The sequence below is a fragment of the Melopsittacus undulatus genome, chromosome Z (genome assembly GCF_012275295.1).
Source record: "Melopsittacus undulatus isolate bMelUnd1 chromosome Z, bMelUnd1.mat.Z, whole genome shotgun sequence".
Lineage (NCBI taxonomy): Eukaryota > Metazoa > Chordata > Aves > Psittaciformes > Psittaculidae > Melopsittacus > Melopsittacus undulatus.
This window is the reverse complement of record NC_047557.1, coordinates 42,701,076-42,717,166: the sequence shown is the minus strand read 5'-3', so window position 1 is coordinate 42,717,166 and position 16,091 is coordinate 42,701,076. Positions and strand designations below refer to the sequence as shown.

General features: G+C 38.8%; 1 protein-coding gene across 3 annotated transcripts in view; it reads right to left on the bottom strand.

The window, feature by feature from the left end:
* The window catches only part of NTRK2 (neurotrophic receptor tyrosine kinase 2), a 203,130-nt gene that overhangs the window by 121,297 nt on the left and 65,742 nt on the right, over positions 1-16,091 (bottom strand). For 2 of the 3 annotated variants that reach the window (XM_034072840.1, XM_034072838.1), the window contains exon 12: positions 3,369-3,440. The exons of the other annotated variant lie outside the window; for it this stretch is intronic. In XM_034072840.1, coding sequence (XP_033928731.1) covers positions 3,369-3,440 — 72 coding nt within the window. The remainder of the gene's footprint in view (positions 1-3,368; positions 3,441-16,091) is intronic. 3 annotated transcript variants of the gene reach the window in all.

The window sequence follows — 16,091 nt, the reverse complement described above, 5'->3', positions numbered from 1 at the left end:
AGATCCATTTGTAGGCAATCATCAGGACAACAGACTGATAGCAAGCCAAGACCCACATCCCAGCTAGCCCAGTTACTGTTTTGCTCCACAAAATTCTCTTCTGACAGAAAAATAAAGACATAGGTCTCTAAATGCCATGCTAGTTATCTCTTGCCACAGATCCTAATGTCACAGCATAGAGAAGTCTTATAGTTGCTTTCCACTGAACCTTATCTACACTAGTCCTCCTCCACAGCAGTATATGCACTCTGAGAGTCGAGAAGGGTGAGGTATGGGACATTTCCTCATGAACCTCATAGCCTGGATTGATATTCCTAAAAAGCCATCTAGAAGTCTGGCACACATTTTTCAGGCAGTTTGAGATATATATATTTAGGTTCTACACCTCTTCCAAGACTCCAGGGACTTTTCTTTCTCCTAGTAGATACCTCAGTAAGATGGAATCATACCAAAGACACTGCTTGGCTGTGAATGTCCCTCTGATTCCTCCCAAACACAGAAGATGGAGTATTTTAAAGGAAAAATACTGCACAACACAGTACTAAATGAAGCAGGTTGAGCCTCCTGTATCACAGCTGCTTGGAGCTAAAGTGAAAATAATGTGCACTTACGCCAGTCCGGCATTGGTTTGCTTCACTCAGTTCTCAGTTTTACACCGGAACAAAATGCGTCTCCATTCAAAGGATCACCCTTCACAGGATACACCATGGAATGGAGAAGGAAAATGGTCATAGAAAAAAGGAAAGCTCCCACTCTTCGCGTTTCTGTGCACTACCTTTTACATCACCTTTCAACAGAAGAAATACTATATTTAAAAGGTTAATTGCACCTCAACTACAGCAAAAAAGACCCATATGAAGACTCAGTGACTTTATGGGTAAAAGTAAACATTTTATTAAATGATACCATGTAATTGTAAACTTAATTAGCATGAAACAAATTAGGCATGAGCCTGTATGGATATTCCCCTAACTGCCAGATTAGTTTATTAGCAAGTAAGTAAGTAAATGAGAGTGTTCTCTTAATTGAAACTGTGTTCCTGTGACTGGAGCTGCTGGCACACATCGTACTGTATATCCTATTTGAATCCTGATTGTCTGCTGCCACTGAGGCACTAGGAAGAGAAATTACCAAGCTGCATGAACAGCAATGGAAATATCCTTCCCCTCTTTGTGCATGTGAAACAAAGTCCCATCCTCTTACCCAACCAAAGTAAACCACTCCCAAACATATTACTACCATATAAATCTGTCAGGAACAGAACCAGAAAACAAATAGTGCTATCACTCAGTTATTTGTGTAGCATTGCCAAAGTGTGTCTTCTGAATTTCTGTTTTTCTACAGAGAGAATTAACAAAATGCATTAAATGCATTTAAAATAAGATATATTTATTTTGAAAAAAGAGAGATTGATGTTTACTTGGTGATAATTCTTCCTAATGACACTCTAAGACATTCAAGGTCCTTGGATCTCCTGCCTCCTTTTCAGTCAATAAACAGCCAAGCCAATATGCCTGGCTCTCCTTTGGTCAGGCAAACAGAAAGACTGACTACCTTCTGGCTCCAGAAACCAAGCAGGTTCTAGCCTGCAACAGTCGCACGTTCAGAGTCCCTGGAACCACACAAAGCTTTGGCCACAATGCTGCCAGCATTGGCCAAGGTGCTGCTCTCCACTTGTGCTACTACCACTGCAGAAACAAGCAGCAATGGAGCTTAGACCTGCTTTCCTTTCACAAGAAGGGGTTTTCGTCTCATCCCCACCTCCCCAACTTCCTTCCAGAAAATAAACTCAGACTTAGAGCAAGGCTGCTCCAAAGTAGAGCCTGAATGACACCACCCCACCAGAGCAAACTTGTGTATTTACATGGGGAACAGAGACACAAGACATGAACAGTAGTTAACAAGCCAAAAGTACTTTAGCGTAAATAGGATGTGCAAGACTAGTTGCTTCCAGGTCCACCTATTAAGCTAAAGATTTCAAAGAAAAATAGGCTTGGGGCACACGTGTGTCAATAAGAAAAAGGCCACAGCCCAGGCTTGAGCAAGGGCATATCTTCTTTTTTATCCACAATTATTTAATCTATATTAAATTAAGGTACTGTTTTGGTCTAAGATAAATAGCTCTTTCCCAGACAATGTCCCAGTATGGTTCAAAGGAGAGCATGACTCAGGAACTATTTACAATACACAGTACATATGAGGTCACCTTATTTGAGTGATGAAGGAGAAGTTTTAAATATATGGACACAGTCAATGCCTGTCCCTAGGGGTCTCAGAATATATCCTAGCCCCATTTTCTTCGATGGCATATTGGTAGCCTCAAACACTGCTGTGCTTTGCCCCAAAACTGAGTGAAATTATACAGTACATGCAAACCACACACTCTGCCCACTCTCCAGGGAGACCACATAACAGATAATATAGAATTGAACTTTTGCTGATATTAGAATGAAAGAGGTGACTCTAATGTGAAACTCATACCAGTATTGCAACTAGTTAAATTCCTTTGCAAAAAATTGTACCAACTTTGTTAATGTAAGACACAAAACCCTGGTATTCAGCTGCTTCTAATTATTTTGTCTTGGTGCCATGAATCAATATTGATGGAACAGAATGCAATTTTTGACATTCTGTCTGAAAAAAAGTATTAACAGTTTCTTGAGAGTTCTTGTAATTTTACTCTTGTTTGGACTGGAAAATAAGACAATGATTGAAAACAAGTCAGCAAATTAAAAAAAAAAAGAAAAAACCTAACAAAAAACAAAACGCAATGCACTCACACATACACATCCCCCCCCAAAAAAAAAAATAAAATCAACAAACTACCCTAGGACACACACAACTAACAAATAAAAAACAACATTCATCTGAAGACACCAGTCTGAACATGATATTTGGGACCTTTCCCTAGATATACAGCTGTATTTGCTTATACCAGATGGATTCTTACCAGCTGCTTCACAATGTATTTGTAATGAGCAAAGCAAGACAGCAAGTTATACTCTCACACTGTTATTTAGACCATCCCAATTTATCATATATTTCAATAGAATAAAATCCCTTTCAAGTCCTGTTCAAAGCCCTGATATTTACACAAAAAGAATTTCTCACATTCATAGGAGAACCTAACATGCATCATTAATTATTCACAATTTGGACTGCATATATATTTTTTGACTAAAAATGTATGTATACATGAACATAATAGGATAGATACATTCCCAAAATATAACTGAAAACAAATTTAGTGTTTCACAATGACATCTGTTCCAAGAATAAATAATTCTGTAAATTCACTAGGCATATTTAAAAACCACACAGTCTTTGCTCTTTATAAGTTAGGAGTCTGAATAGCTGTATCATCTCACCTTCATTGTCGCAGTCTTGCAATGAAAGCCATATTTGATCTACCAGACCAACTCCTTTTACTTCACCATGAACTGGAATGGAATGCATTACCATTAATGCAATTGTCAAGGGTTTGTTTTGTAACTGCCAATTCTACTCTTTTTTGTATATCTATATTTCTTCACCAATTATTTTCCACCCTACTCTGCAGGAGAGAAAGCATCCATTGTGATACTCCTAGATTGTTCCAGTTCACATTTTCACAGTTTAAAAATCTGTACCACGAGGAGGTCTGTCACTATTAACGGGTATTTTTAGGACTGGACTTTGCCACACACAGCTTATACACATGGTTTAGAGCTACAGAAATATGCACAGCTTAAAAATTTTGATGAAAAAATCATAATATGCTCTATGATAAGCAGTGAGAAAATATTCTTCAGTCACTGGCCAAGTTTTTCTGAGTGTATATCCTTGGTCTGCAAAGATGAACTTAATGTGCAGATAACACCCACTGAAGTCAAGGGTAAATACTTAGTCATACTGCATATAGCACTTTTTTGCTCAGGGTTTATGTGTTGTTTTTTTTTTTTTTTTTTTGTCTGAAGCTTTTGCTCTTGCTGGGGATCATGTACAGACAAAAAACCAATTCATTAACAGCCAGCTCATCACTTCATTGCATTAAAGAATCCTCAGAAGACCTAACATCAAAATAGCTTGTTCAGCACCTGGACCTATTCCTTATTCCCAGCACTGAAATTAATCTCTAATCAACTTGCAATGCATAAAGCCTCTGCAAGTAGCTGTCTGTTGTGCCAGAGACCCTGGTGTTCTCTTGCTGCTTCCTGTAAGACAGAAGGTATCAATGTAGCAAAACAACAGGTTTCCACAACTCCTGAAGTAATCCAAGGTAGTTCAGCATGAGGCTTCACAATGAGCATAAACAAAAAATCTGCAAATTCAAGGCTCTCTGTCCTGAGTTTTCACATATCAGTGCAAAGTATTCTTTGCAACATAAAAAAATAAACTTACATGCAAAGGCAATGGATCTGTGGTCAGCGGACCTAGACATACATTACAAATTCAGTCTAAAACTAAACATATAAAAGTAAGTGCCAGCCGAATATCAGGACTCAAATTAGCTTTTTAAACTATACTGCTTGAAAATTTGCGTAGCTGCATATTTATTTATATGTATATACAAATTCACATCAACATATTTCACATGAGTCACTGAACAGTTTTTTCATTGGAAATCATATTAACATTAAGGTACTGGTGCCACACAAAAAAACAACAGAAACAGATTTTCTACTGCTAACATTTTATGAACAGCAAAAAAACAATAGAATATATATAAAACTAGTTTGAGACAAATTAAATATGATGTCAGTAGCATGAGCAAATTGAACTGGGGATATTCTTTGACTGACTAGTGATTACAACCCACAGGAAGTTTGAATGCATTGTGCTCAACAAGCATGATGAACTGTGTTCATAATATTCCACAAAAAAGCTAACCTCCAGGATTTTGCTCCTGAAATTATTTTGATAACTCCAAACCTTTTCATATCTTTACCCAGATTTTCCTAAAATGCAGGATAAGGAAGAGATGATGCCCTAAATTTTATTTGTTATTTTTAAGCCAACATAAAAATTATACCGGACCAACTTTTTTAGCTCCTAAAAATACTGTTCAAGTTAACCGATCTCAAATGTCACTTTTAAACTATAGAATTTAAATTTCTAAAAGCAGACCCTGTTCAGCAGTATGATGTCTAGGTGCATGTAAGTAAGGAGCCTTGCTTGCCTCTTGATAAAGCACCAAACCTGTATTTTATCAGGCTCTTCAGGAAGAAAGAAAGAAAAAATGCTACACTGAGAGAATACTCTTACAGGATTAAACAAAAGATATTAAGGCAGTAAGATATTCTGCATTTTTGAGTGACTGCATATGATATTTCTCAAAACAGGAAAGCTATTTTACAGGGACATTAAAGGAACATTGCTTCCTTTCCTGCAATTAAAATACTGAATCTGGTACTCCCCTTAGAATTTGTAATATAACTTCAGGAAGTAAGATTAGCTATTGAGTACATAGCAAGTTTACTTAGCCTACACTGAACTGATTTCTAAATAAAGGCAAAAAATGTACCAAAAATGTACCAAAAAAAAAATACACAAAACCCCTATCAATATTTCTTTAAATGTACCTTTCACTTACAGTACTGGAAAACAAATTGCCAAAACATATTAAGAAGTATCATTGTCCATGCAGTGGAAATATCCTTTCCCTCATGAAGTCAGAAACTTGACTTTTTCCAACTCAACTCTGTTTTACAATCTTGCAAAATCAAGTATCTGAGATATGCTATACCACTGTTTCACAGCTTTCCTGTCCATAATACAACCACAGGATTACTTGGGATAGGAAGGGAGGGAAAAGCCCCTGTCATAACTGACACAAAACCATTCACGAGCACAGCACCCCTCTTCTTTGATCAGGGCAGAGCCCTCTCCTGTAATAATAGCTTTCTGTCCAACACTAGCTATGCTAAGAGCTAGATGACAAACCCGATTAAACAAGTAATTAAATCCTCCAAAACACTCCTATGGTTGGGCAAAGGTTGTGAGACGGACAGAGACCAAGCAGCAGTTATGACCTTGAGAGAAAAGTATTGATTGGATTTTGTCTTCTGAAACAAAGGAGGGGAAACTGAAACCAACTATCCTGAATCATTAATGAACTCCCACAGCAGCTCCTAACTCCAGGTTTTTACATATCCAAGTAAATTCTTTAAGTGTCCACAATACCAGCACATTTACAAGCTACTCATGAAAAGGAACCTCAAATTCAGTCAAAACAACATGAAGTGCCTCTAGGCAACAGCTTAAAGGTGTCACTTCTTGTGTACTTCAGACTACGTAAAAGAGAATGTCTGTTATATGTATGTTTAAACATACATATGTATGTGTGTGTTTATACTATTACATTCATTACTGTGAGCAACTAGAAGATGCTATTGATTGCCCATGCCACCACCTAGGCTTTCATAAGTACCCACTGACAAAGAATATGATTTTCCAGCCTGTGGCACTTTCCTAGGACTGACAGCTCTTTGAGCATACTTTCTATATACGAATACCCATTTCGCCCCCCCCCCCCCCAAAAAAAAAGGAGAATTCTGGTGGGTTTTTTTTTTTTGTTTGGGTTTTTTTTTTGTTTGTTTGTTTGGGGGGGTGTTTTGTTTGTTTTTTTTAAAAAATAAAAGCTCTTCATAGAATGGAATGAAATAAAATTCTGTTAAGTTATAATTTTGTGGCAGGAAAAATCCAAATAAGTGTTGTTTTATATTGATTAGCAAATAGTGTTAACAAGTGGAGATAAGGAAGCCAGCCATTAGATAAGACGTAGGAAAGTGTTATGATAATCTTCTCCTTATTCATCTTACATTTCACTGCATTCTCCTGTTTAGTGAGTTTTGTTCCTCAATACATTCTTCAGTTTTTCTTGTAAAGTCTCCTTTCCTACAAATTGTGTCCAATAACTGCTAGTAGTTGGAGCTATTAGTACTCACAACTGTGATTTGTTGAAACTGTTACTGCAACAGAAGGAAAGACTCCTTCACTGGCCTTGGCAAGGGAGTACGGGGTGTGAGTGAGTGGCTAGACGGTTCAGAGTTACCAGCTGGGTTAAACCACAACATGCCACTACAGTTTAAGAAATTCCCTACCTGCTTACCTGCTTACCTCTTCTAGTCTTCTTACTTAGACCCAAAGATTTGCCCTCTTATTTTCCCCTACTTCTTTTTCTCACCCTTCCCTCATACTCTCTATCACTTCTCACTTAGTCCAACTTCTCTTGCAACAAAGGCAAGCTTTGATCTTTCCTTAAAAAAAATTAAATTACAACATCTGTCTCTCAAACTATTACCTATATTTCTCACTGAGCTCACTGAATGAAAAGCAAGAAGTTTACTGGGTCTTTTTCTTGGACTATCAGCCCTCTGGCTATGATTTCTCTGGTCTGTATCCAAGACTTTACTCAATGTCATCCTGACCCATGACTATATTTCCTATTACCCTTACATCCTACATAACATATCATTAGCCTTCTGTGCTTAGTTTTATATGACTCATGATTCAGAGATATTTGTTCTGTCCAAACAGCCACACTCTAATATTTCTTTACAAAATGATCCTTGAAGTCTTTACAGTTTCAGAAAGAAGAAAATAAATCGCACACTTCTTCACAAAGTAGCAGTCAAGGTGGTGTTACTACAAAAAAATCTCTAGCCAACTGTACTACTGCTAAAGAAAGACAAAAACCTACACAAAGAACTGCAAAACATTATTTTGAAGGAAAAGAAAACTGAATTTCTTCAGTCTGACTGCGGGAAACATGCAAGATCATACAAAATTCACTCCTCTTATTTTTCCAACTTTAAAATTATAGATCTATTTTGCATGACTAGCATGTCTTTTAGTGAAATTGAACAGCAGAAATGTGTCAGAGCTACAATCACATTTCAAAAGGTGGATCATAGCAGCAAAGCCATGAAATATTTTAAAAGTTGACATACTTGTTTTTTCAAGTGACTAAACTATGACTATACTGGACAAATAAAAATATTCAACCACTCTAAAGTTCTGTTAAACAAAGCAGAAAACCATTTTGAGTCACATTTAGGAAGATATTTATCTGCCTAAAGCTGATGGGCTATATACCAAATGCGGAATGTGTAAGCATACATGAGCACAAATATGAATGTAACACAAACACCTCAGTCTGTGTAAAAAGTGTTTGTCAGTTCAGGCTACAACCAGTGCTTATATCTACCACTAGAAAAGTTCCGTTTTCTTACTGGCATCAGCAAAATACTTCTTGCTGTACCTTTTACGCTTTACACATACACCAGCCAATGCAGTCAGACGAGTCTGAAATGCACCTAAGGGAACCCTCTGAAATTTCAGTCCCTTAAATTCCCTCTTTTCATAACCTTTTTGTAGCTAAAACTCATCTAAGAGAATTGCTTCTGATCCATATCTTGTTAAGAGCAAGTTCAGGAGAGACCTTACTAGTTGGGGCTCTTTCCTGTGACCTTCTTTTAAATCCTGCCACATTGGCTGGAAGCAGTATTCCAGCAAACACTGATATTTCATCCCCTATTTAAGAAGCTATTTAAGAACCACTCTAACATGCCTCCCACATCCAGAGCTCAGTGTCTTACAGTGTGAAGGTTAATAGAGAAGTGAGGGCCAAGATTAAGTTCCACCTATTCTTTGTGAGGATTTAGTTTCCCATGTTATTATAAAGACACTTTTCTAGATATACATGGAAGCTGACACAGCCAACTGCAGGACCTCTGGCTGCTGCACTTCCCAAAGAAATGCTAAAGCACATTGATCTGAATGACTCCAGTTCCTACCTACATTCATTTACTGGCAGGGTAGTATAGAGGAGCCATTGTGCAAAAAAAGTCAGGCTCACTGACCTTTTTTTTAAATGAAGGATGCCATCAGCATACCAACATCTTTAAATATCAATGATCCATTTTATGCTGCCCACTTCCTCCTCTCCTTTCCAAAACCCTCCTACTTAGCAAGGACACTACTTCAATTTTAAAGATTAATGCAGCTCTTTGACGAGGTAACAGTAATGAACACTGAATTCTGAAGTCAACACTGTAGCTGAGGTTCTTTTTTTCCTGACACTGAAGCAAAACAAACTGGTGACCAAATTGTTGAACTGAAAGAAAGCATTTCAGTTAGAGCATTTCCATAGCATTGCTCACTGTCCTGAATGCATTTTCAGGTCTATAAAAGAGGACAAAGGCTATCAGTAGTCGGCTGCAATGCAATGAGCTGGAAAAAGAGGGGATATCTATCTAGCTAACTATGAAGTATCTAACTTAAATTCAAGTAAACTTGGGAGTTAGGACAGCTGGAATAGGCACTTGGAAAACTCTCAGAAGCTCTATGTCTTGATCGTAAAAAGCAAGTCATACATGACAGGAATTAATTTAGTGTGCACAAAGTATGGGAGCTCAGTGCAAAGAGATCATTGTTCCAAGGCTGTGGTGTAAGCAGCAGTCTGTTCATTCTTTTGTACAGGTTCTGGTCAGTGAGAACAGTGCTCAGCTTTACACTTTATGCAATCAAAGCACCTGTTTGTAAAATCATAGCTTTTACTTAGCAAAAATGTCATCCTGGCTGCTGGGAGCAAGTCAAAATTTACAAAAGTTATCATCACTACAGCACCTACAGACTTAATTGCTAGGCAACATCATTGTGACTAATAGTGAATGTCTACAGTGGCATGAACACTTTTCGAAGTACACGGGTCACAGACAATTGCATAAAGACTGCAAACACACAGTAGGAATTCTCTTTAGCACTCTTTGGCACCACAAAGGTACAACTGTCAGCCCAGAGCTGCCAAAGTCAAAACCAGCACTGGACTGCTCTACAGAAGGAAAGTACAGGCAGGCAGAATAAGGCAGTCTCATCCTTCTCCCAGGAATACCACCTCCTCACAGTTAAAATTTGGCACATTGGGCCTGAATCATGCAACCAGAGAGACATTTCCAGTCCCTGCAGGAACACACAGTGACCTGAGCTCAGGAACTGTCCAAACACACCAAAGGGAAAAGCAGGGATTCCAAGCTTCTTTGTGGCCTCAGGACAGTATGGTCCAACAGCCTGGAAGCATAAATGCTCCTCACTTTCTCTGTTGGTTTGCTACCACACGGCTCTTGTGTGTGCTACGTGACTTGTACCATATTCCGTGTGAAAGACCCAGGCACAGGCTGCCTTGCCAAGGAGTGAAAAGAGGAATGTTTCCTCTGGTTTCTCTGCACTCATGCTAGACCACCTGGTGAATTGGTGGATTGCACCTTATGTCAGCTAAAAGAAATTCCAAACTATTACTTTGTTAAAATAAAGCTATGTGTACTTATTTAAAACCTTTTTTATTTTTTACCAAAGCAACAGGGTGCTTCAGAGGAAGAAGAAGGTAACGTTCCCTTGCCAGTCTTCTTGTGTGCAGCAGGTGTAGAATGCAACAACAGTCATGTTGGCCCAACCAAATTAAGATCTATCGCCCTGCCTCTGATAGAGGTCAAAAGAATCTGCCAAAAGCATCTGCCTGAGCAATGCAGAAGCTTCAGGCATCATGAGAACCAGTTACAAAACCTGCTTGGCTGACAAGCTGGCACTCAGAAGCACAGAAGAGAAATTTAGCAGCAGAGATTATCTACTGCTCTCCAAAGTAACTGAGGGCTCTGAGAGCTCACAGGAAACCTCCAAGAAGATGGCAATGGGCAGAAATATTTAACTGGGTGGCAACCACAAACAGAATTTGCTGGTTTTAATTTCATCCTTGAGCAGCTAGCGCGTGAGAGACATTTCACAAATGAGCAACTGCAAACAGAGCCAGTTGAAGACCTAGGACATGGCTGTACTCAGTATATAACCCCCACATGCCATAGCAAAAGGACAGATAATAGTGCAGCCCTTGAGGTAGTCAGAGGGAACATTACAATAGCAATCTCCAAAAAAAATTACAGGACATCAAGAAATCCTGTTTCAGAAACTATTGTAGGAAAAGGACATTTCTCTGCAACACATTTCTGCTGTCCTATATTCCTACGAATCACAGAAATGCAACTTTTTAAAAGCACACAAATGGGGAATCCCTTCAGTAACAAATGTTTCATCTACAGCCACCAGCTCCTGCGCCTGAGCACAGGTGAAGCAAAGAGTTAGTGTTACTCAATTCACTGCTTTTTAAGGAGATTTTTCCCCACAAGTTTGAGAGAACATCTTCTAACCAGGAACAAAGTTAAAACTTCTGCTGCTTTACAGGGCCATACAGGACATGTCTGCTTGTTAGGGCTGGCCCTGTCAAATGTGGAGGCAAATCCATGAACACAGACACTCCTCAGAAGGGTTACAAATGAGCTCCTCCAGCTGCAGGTGCACCATCACTGGCAGTGTTCAAGGCCAGGTTGAATGAAGCCTTGGATGATATGGCTTAGTGTGAGGTGTCCCTGCCCATGGCAGGGGGGTTGGAACTAGATGATCTTAAGGTCCTTTCCAAACCTAACTATTCTATGATTCTATGACTTGTGGCAGTGCAGAGATTGTGCCACCATCACAGGCTATCTTCTTGCTTCCTATTACTCCATGAGACTGATACATTTAAAAACCAAAATGGATCTGAGGGAGAAGGTCTGAGGTCTCAAACATGCCAGCTCTGTATTACCATACCACCAATGCTCAGAGCAGGCAAGAAGGGAAGGGGCTGACTGAGGAGTACCTCAGCTACACTGGTTGGCCTAGCTGCCAGGAAGAAGTGAAGCTTCATAACAAATACTTTTGCCATCCATCAGGGACATATGAAACACTTTTTAGAAATATTTCTTGCATGTTTACATTACTCCACTTTGTGCTCCAGAGCATTCAGCTACACTGGGCAGATGAAGAAACAGTGGCATTAATCTTGTAACACTAAGGAAAAAGCCAGCCTAGAACAAACAGTTATCAGTTTGTCCTTTTTACTTCCTTATAAAGGCCCTTGTTACATTGCTCCCACCCTACCACCTTTTTTATGAAGTTCCAAAAAATCAAACAGAAGATACAGATCCTCAATCCTACCTTAATTAAAAACAAACAAACAAACAAGCAAAAAAAAAAAAAGCCAACAAAATAAACTCCAAGACATAAGACCAATCTCATTTTGCTACATCTGATTTCCCATTTCCATTATGGAAGTGCCATCAGTTCTTCCTAATTTCTGGCACTGGCAAAAAAGAACAGGGTTAAATGGGACAAAGTGACAGAGGACAAAACAGACAGAATGAGAAACTTGTTTACAAAGTTGATTCTGATTTTTGCGTAGAATACAGAGCAGGTTTTAGGAGAAAATAAGCTCTGAGGGCAGCACAAAATGCTACTCTGAGACAGAGAATACCATTCCCATTTCACCTCATCACTCATTTATGGGCGAAAAAGGTATTATTTATAATACATTACCCTTACCCTTACACTTAATTCTCGTCCAGCCTACAGACTGACTACAGCCCTAATGTTTTAAGTAAATAAGCGTGAAAGGCTAAAACAGTGGCTACTGTGAGGCAGAGGCACACGTATGGCCACCAGGAAGGAAGAACTGAGAGGAATCTCCAGGAAGACAACAACTGAGAACAGCGGTGAGTCACTTGGAAAAGGTGTGCTCAGTTACCCACAAAGGAGAACTTGGGGAATTCACAGGCTGCAGTGGTGGGGCTTCATCAACAGCTAACACACAAAGCTCCTCTGGGTTACAGACATCCTGGTAGATTATATACATGGGGAGGGGGAGGTGTGAAAAAGAGATAAAAAAGATCCATTTGTTCCAATAAAAACACCTTATTTGAGCTTTTGCCCAGAACTTAAATAAAACCCTTAAATAAAACACTTGAAAAAAAAAAGTTCCTTTTTTTTTTTTTCCAAGCAGCTTGGTTACCTTTTGTCTCAATTTTTCTTAATTCCTGTGAACTTTTGTACTTCCTCAGTTCTTCCTAAGCACCAATAGCATTGCTACAACAATGGCTTTACAGCACTTCTTATCCTGAAAGAAGAAACACCATGAACCTGGCAAAAAAATCCAGAGGCTTTTTCCAAATATTCAGATCCAAGGAGCGTAATGCCATGAGACAGGACAAAGAAAGCAATGGCATCTTAGGATGCATTAAAGGAAGCTGTGAAAAAACATTACTCCTGTGTGGTTTTGCAAAATCGGGCAAGAAAGAACAAGCAGTTTGCCTGATACTGGGAAAATTAAAATAAGCATCAGAAAAATTCTAAAAATCATATTCGATTTCCAAGCAGTTTTTGTTTGTTGAACTATTTAGATGCACACATTCGTCTGGAACAGACTTAAACAAGTCTTCATTTTCTGTGATTCTGTTCATACTACTTTAAAAGTCACAGCTCTGCTGCGGGAAGCAGAACAGCTATGAGGAGAGCTACAGCACAGTGCTCTGTATCAGCTATGCCCTGAGCCCATGGTTAATCTTCCCATGCTGAATGCCTTTAGAGCAATGAAACAAAAAAAGCATTCTAATTGTATTAAGATCTCATCACCTGGTAACAGAATTGGTAAATAGGTAACATGCCCAGGAATTTAAAAACAGAAATTTATGAATCACAGTGATTGTATTATCTACCATTCAGGACAAGCACAGGGTTTGTCCCAAATTCAGGGGGAGAAAAAAAAAAAGCTAAAAAGAAGGAGCCATTAACAGAAATCAAATGGAAGGAAACACATAAAATCCAACAGGTATTTTAAAAGGAGTGGGGCAAAGTCCTAAGCAGCAGATCCTTGTAATCCGTAGTGGTGCTATTCAACTGAGATTCACATACCTGAGCCAAATAATTTCTCTGAAAAAGATGTCCTTGTACTGTAAATAGCATGTGGTATCCTGTAACCTGTCAGCATTTCCCTGTCCTCACAATTAAGCTAGTATTCAAAGCCACACAGCTCAGAAAGTGTCATCATCCACATGATACTTTCATGTACCCCTTTTTTGCTCCTCTGCAGTGTGAGTCAACATGCCCAGAGACAAGATAAGAAGCAAGGGCACAAACTGAAAATGAAGAAAATTTCAGTATAGGGAAAAAAACCAAAACAGAACAGCTGTACTGTATAAGTGATTGAACACTGGCATACATTGCTCAGAGAGGTTGTGGAATCTCCATCCTCGGAGATGTTAAATCCTAGAGGCCATAGCCCTGGGCAACCAGCAGTAGGTTGCCCTGCTTTAGGCAGGGTGTCAGACTAGACACTCATAGGATTTACCAGCCTCTGCTGTCCTGTGGCAAGCCAGTAAAAGCTGGACCAGCCTCCAGAAGGAGCCTCTAACAGCGCCTCTCTGCTGGCAACTGCTTCCATATTGTCCTTTTTCCTAGCTGAAGGTCATAGAATCATAAAACCAACTAGGTTGGAAAAGACCCATACAATGGACTTCACCTCTACCAGGGATACCATCTATTTATCTATTATTCATGTTCCCATCTACGGTGTTTGAGAACTGCTTGATTCTTAGCATCTTGTTTTCTAGCAGCATCTAGCTTTAGCATTTCCTCAAATGGTGATCACAGCCAAGCATTTTGCAGTAAATGCTGCTTAAAACATTGGCAATTGGGCTGCACAAAAAAAAAAAAAAGAAAGAAAATATAGATAGATAGATAGACAGATAGACAGCCAGACAAGCAGATGATATATAGGTAGGTAAATAGATAGATAGATAGATATTGATAGATAGATGCTAGACAGATGGACAGCCAGATAGCCAGACAGCCAGATGATAGATAGATGGGTAGATAGATAGATAGGTTGGCTTTGATATTCTTTGTTCCTTTTCTTTCTTCCCATTCACTCCACATATCAGAATACTTCTAACCTATCTTTGCTCTGGATCTCACTCTGAATACAGGTAAACATTTAATTACTATGTTCATCTTCTCTTCCACTTTCCATTCTCTTGTGCTCATATTTCCTCCCATATCCAGTCGCATTAGTCTCCAAAATTCCATGAGCTAAATCAGTCTTCGCACACAAGAAACCAAAAGAGAAAAACTGGGCTTTGTACAAGAAAGACTTGTGAAGGAAATGTGGATGTAGACTCGACAGAGAATTAGTGTCTACAGATTAGACCTTTTAGACTAACTCTTCTGTTCTGACACTGCCTTGATCTAGGAGCTGTGCTATTCCTGTGAGCCTTGGCCCATATCAAGGTAGAGCTGTAGCAACTATGATTTTCTGCTCTCCTCAATTCCACTGTAACCATTATCAGTCTTATTTCTCTTTAGTATTTTTCTGTTTTGTCTCTGCTGTCCTCTACCCAGCATCTATTGCATGCATCTATTTTTTGGGGCAAGTGGAGAAGAGGAAAGATAGAAATGCCTCAAAGTATGTTCTGATAGGGTGACATGGCCCCAGAACAATGCTTTAAGAGGTGTTTATTTTCTTTATTAGAACACAAGCAAATGGTGGCATAAATATTTTTAGATCTTTGTAAAATACTTTACACAAAATTACTTTCACAGATCAGTTCAAAAGAACTTTCATTCTTGAAGAACTTATGGCAATTTAATTCATAACAAAGTATTTAGAAGCATTAAAACTCTATTTTCCAAATGTTCATGTGGTAAGTAAATGTTACTGCCCCTTCAGTATGCACTTGAGACAGTCAGTTTGTATGATTTGCCCATGACTGCAGGGACCACAATACCATTGTCAAACAATAAGAATAGCTTCTTGAGTGTAGTTCAGATGAGCAATATCATCATTGCCTTTACATGTCTATTCACTAAAAATACAGTGCATTTGAGCATTTTCATTTTTTTCTACATCTTACCTTACAACACTGACTCACATGAATTAATCCCTCTTTTATATTCTGCTCATTGACTAAATAATGAAATGTTCTAAAGACATTAAAGTATTGACGCCTACAGTATCAGCATTTGGGTAGGTACAACACAGCACAAAATCACTTCTATAGGTACAAATGGAAACTCAAAAAGCTCACGATTTTCAGTGACTTGATGAAGGTCAAGTAGTAAGTACACTCCCAAGCTACAAACTGATCTTCTTAATTATCTGGCAAACAAGGTAAAATTGTCCAGGAGGCCCTTGCTGCAAGCTTATTGCAGACCAATTTGAAAATTAGATCATACTTGTCGAACTGCAAGTC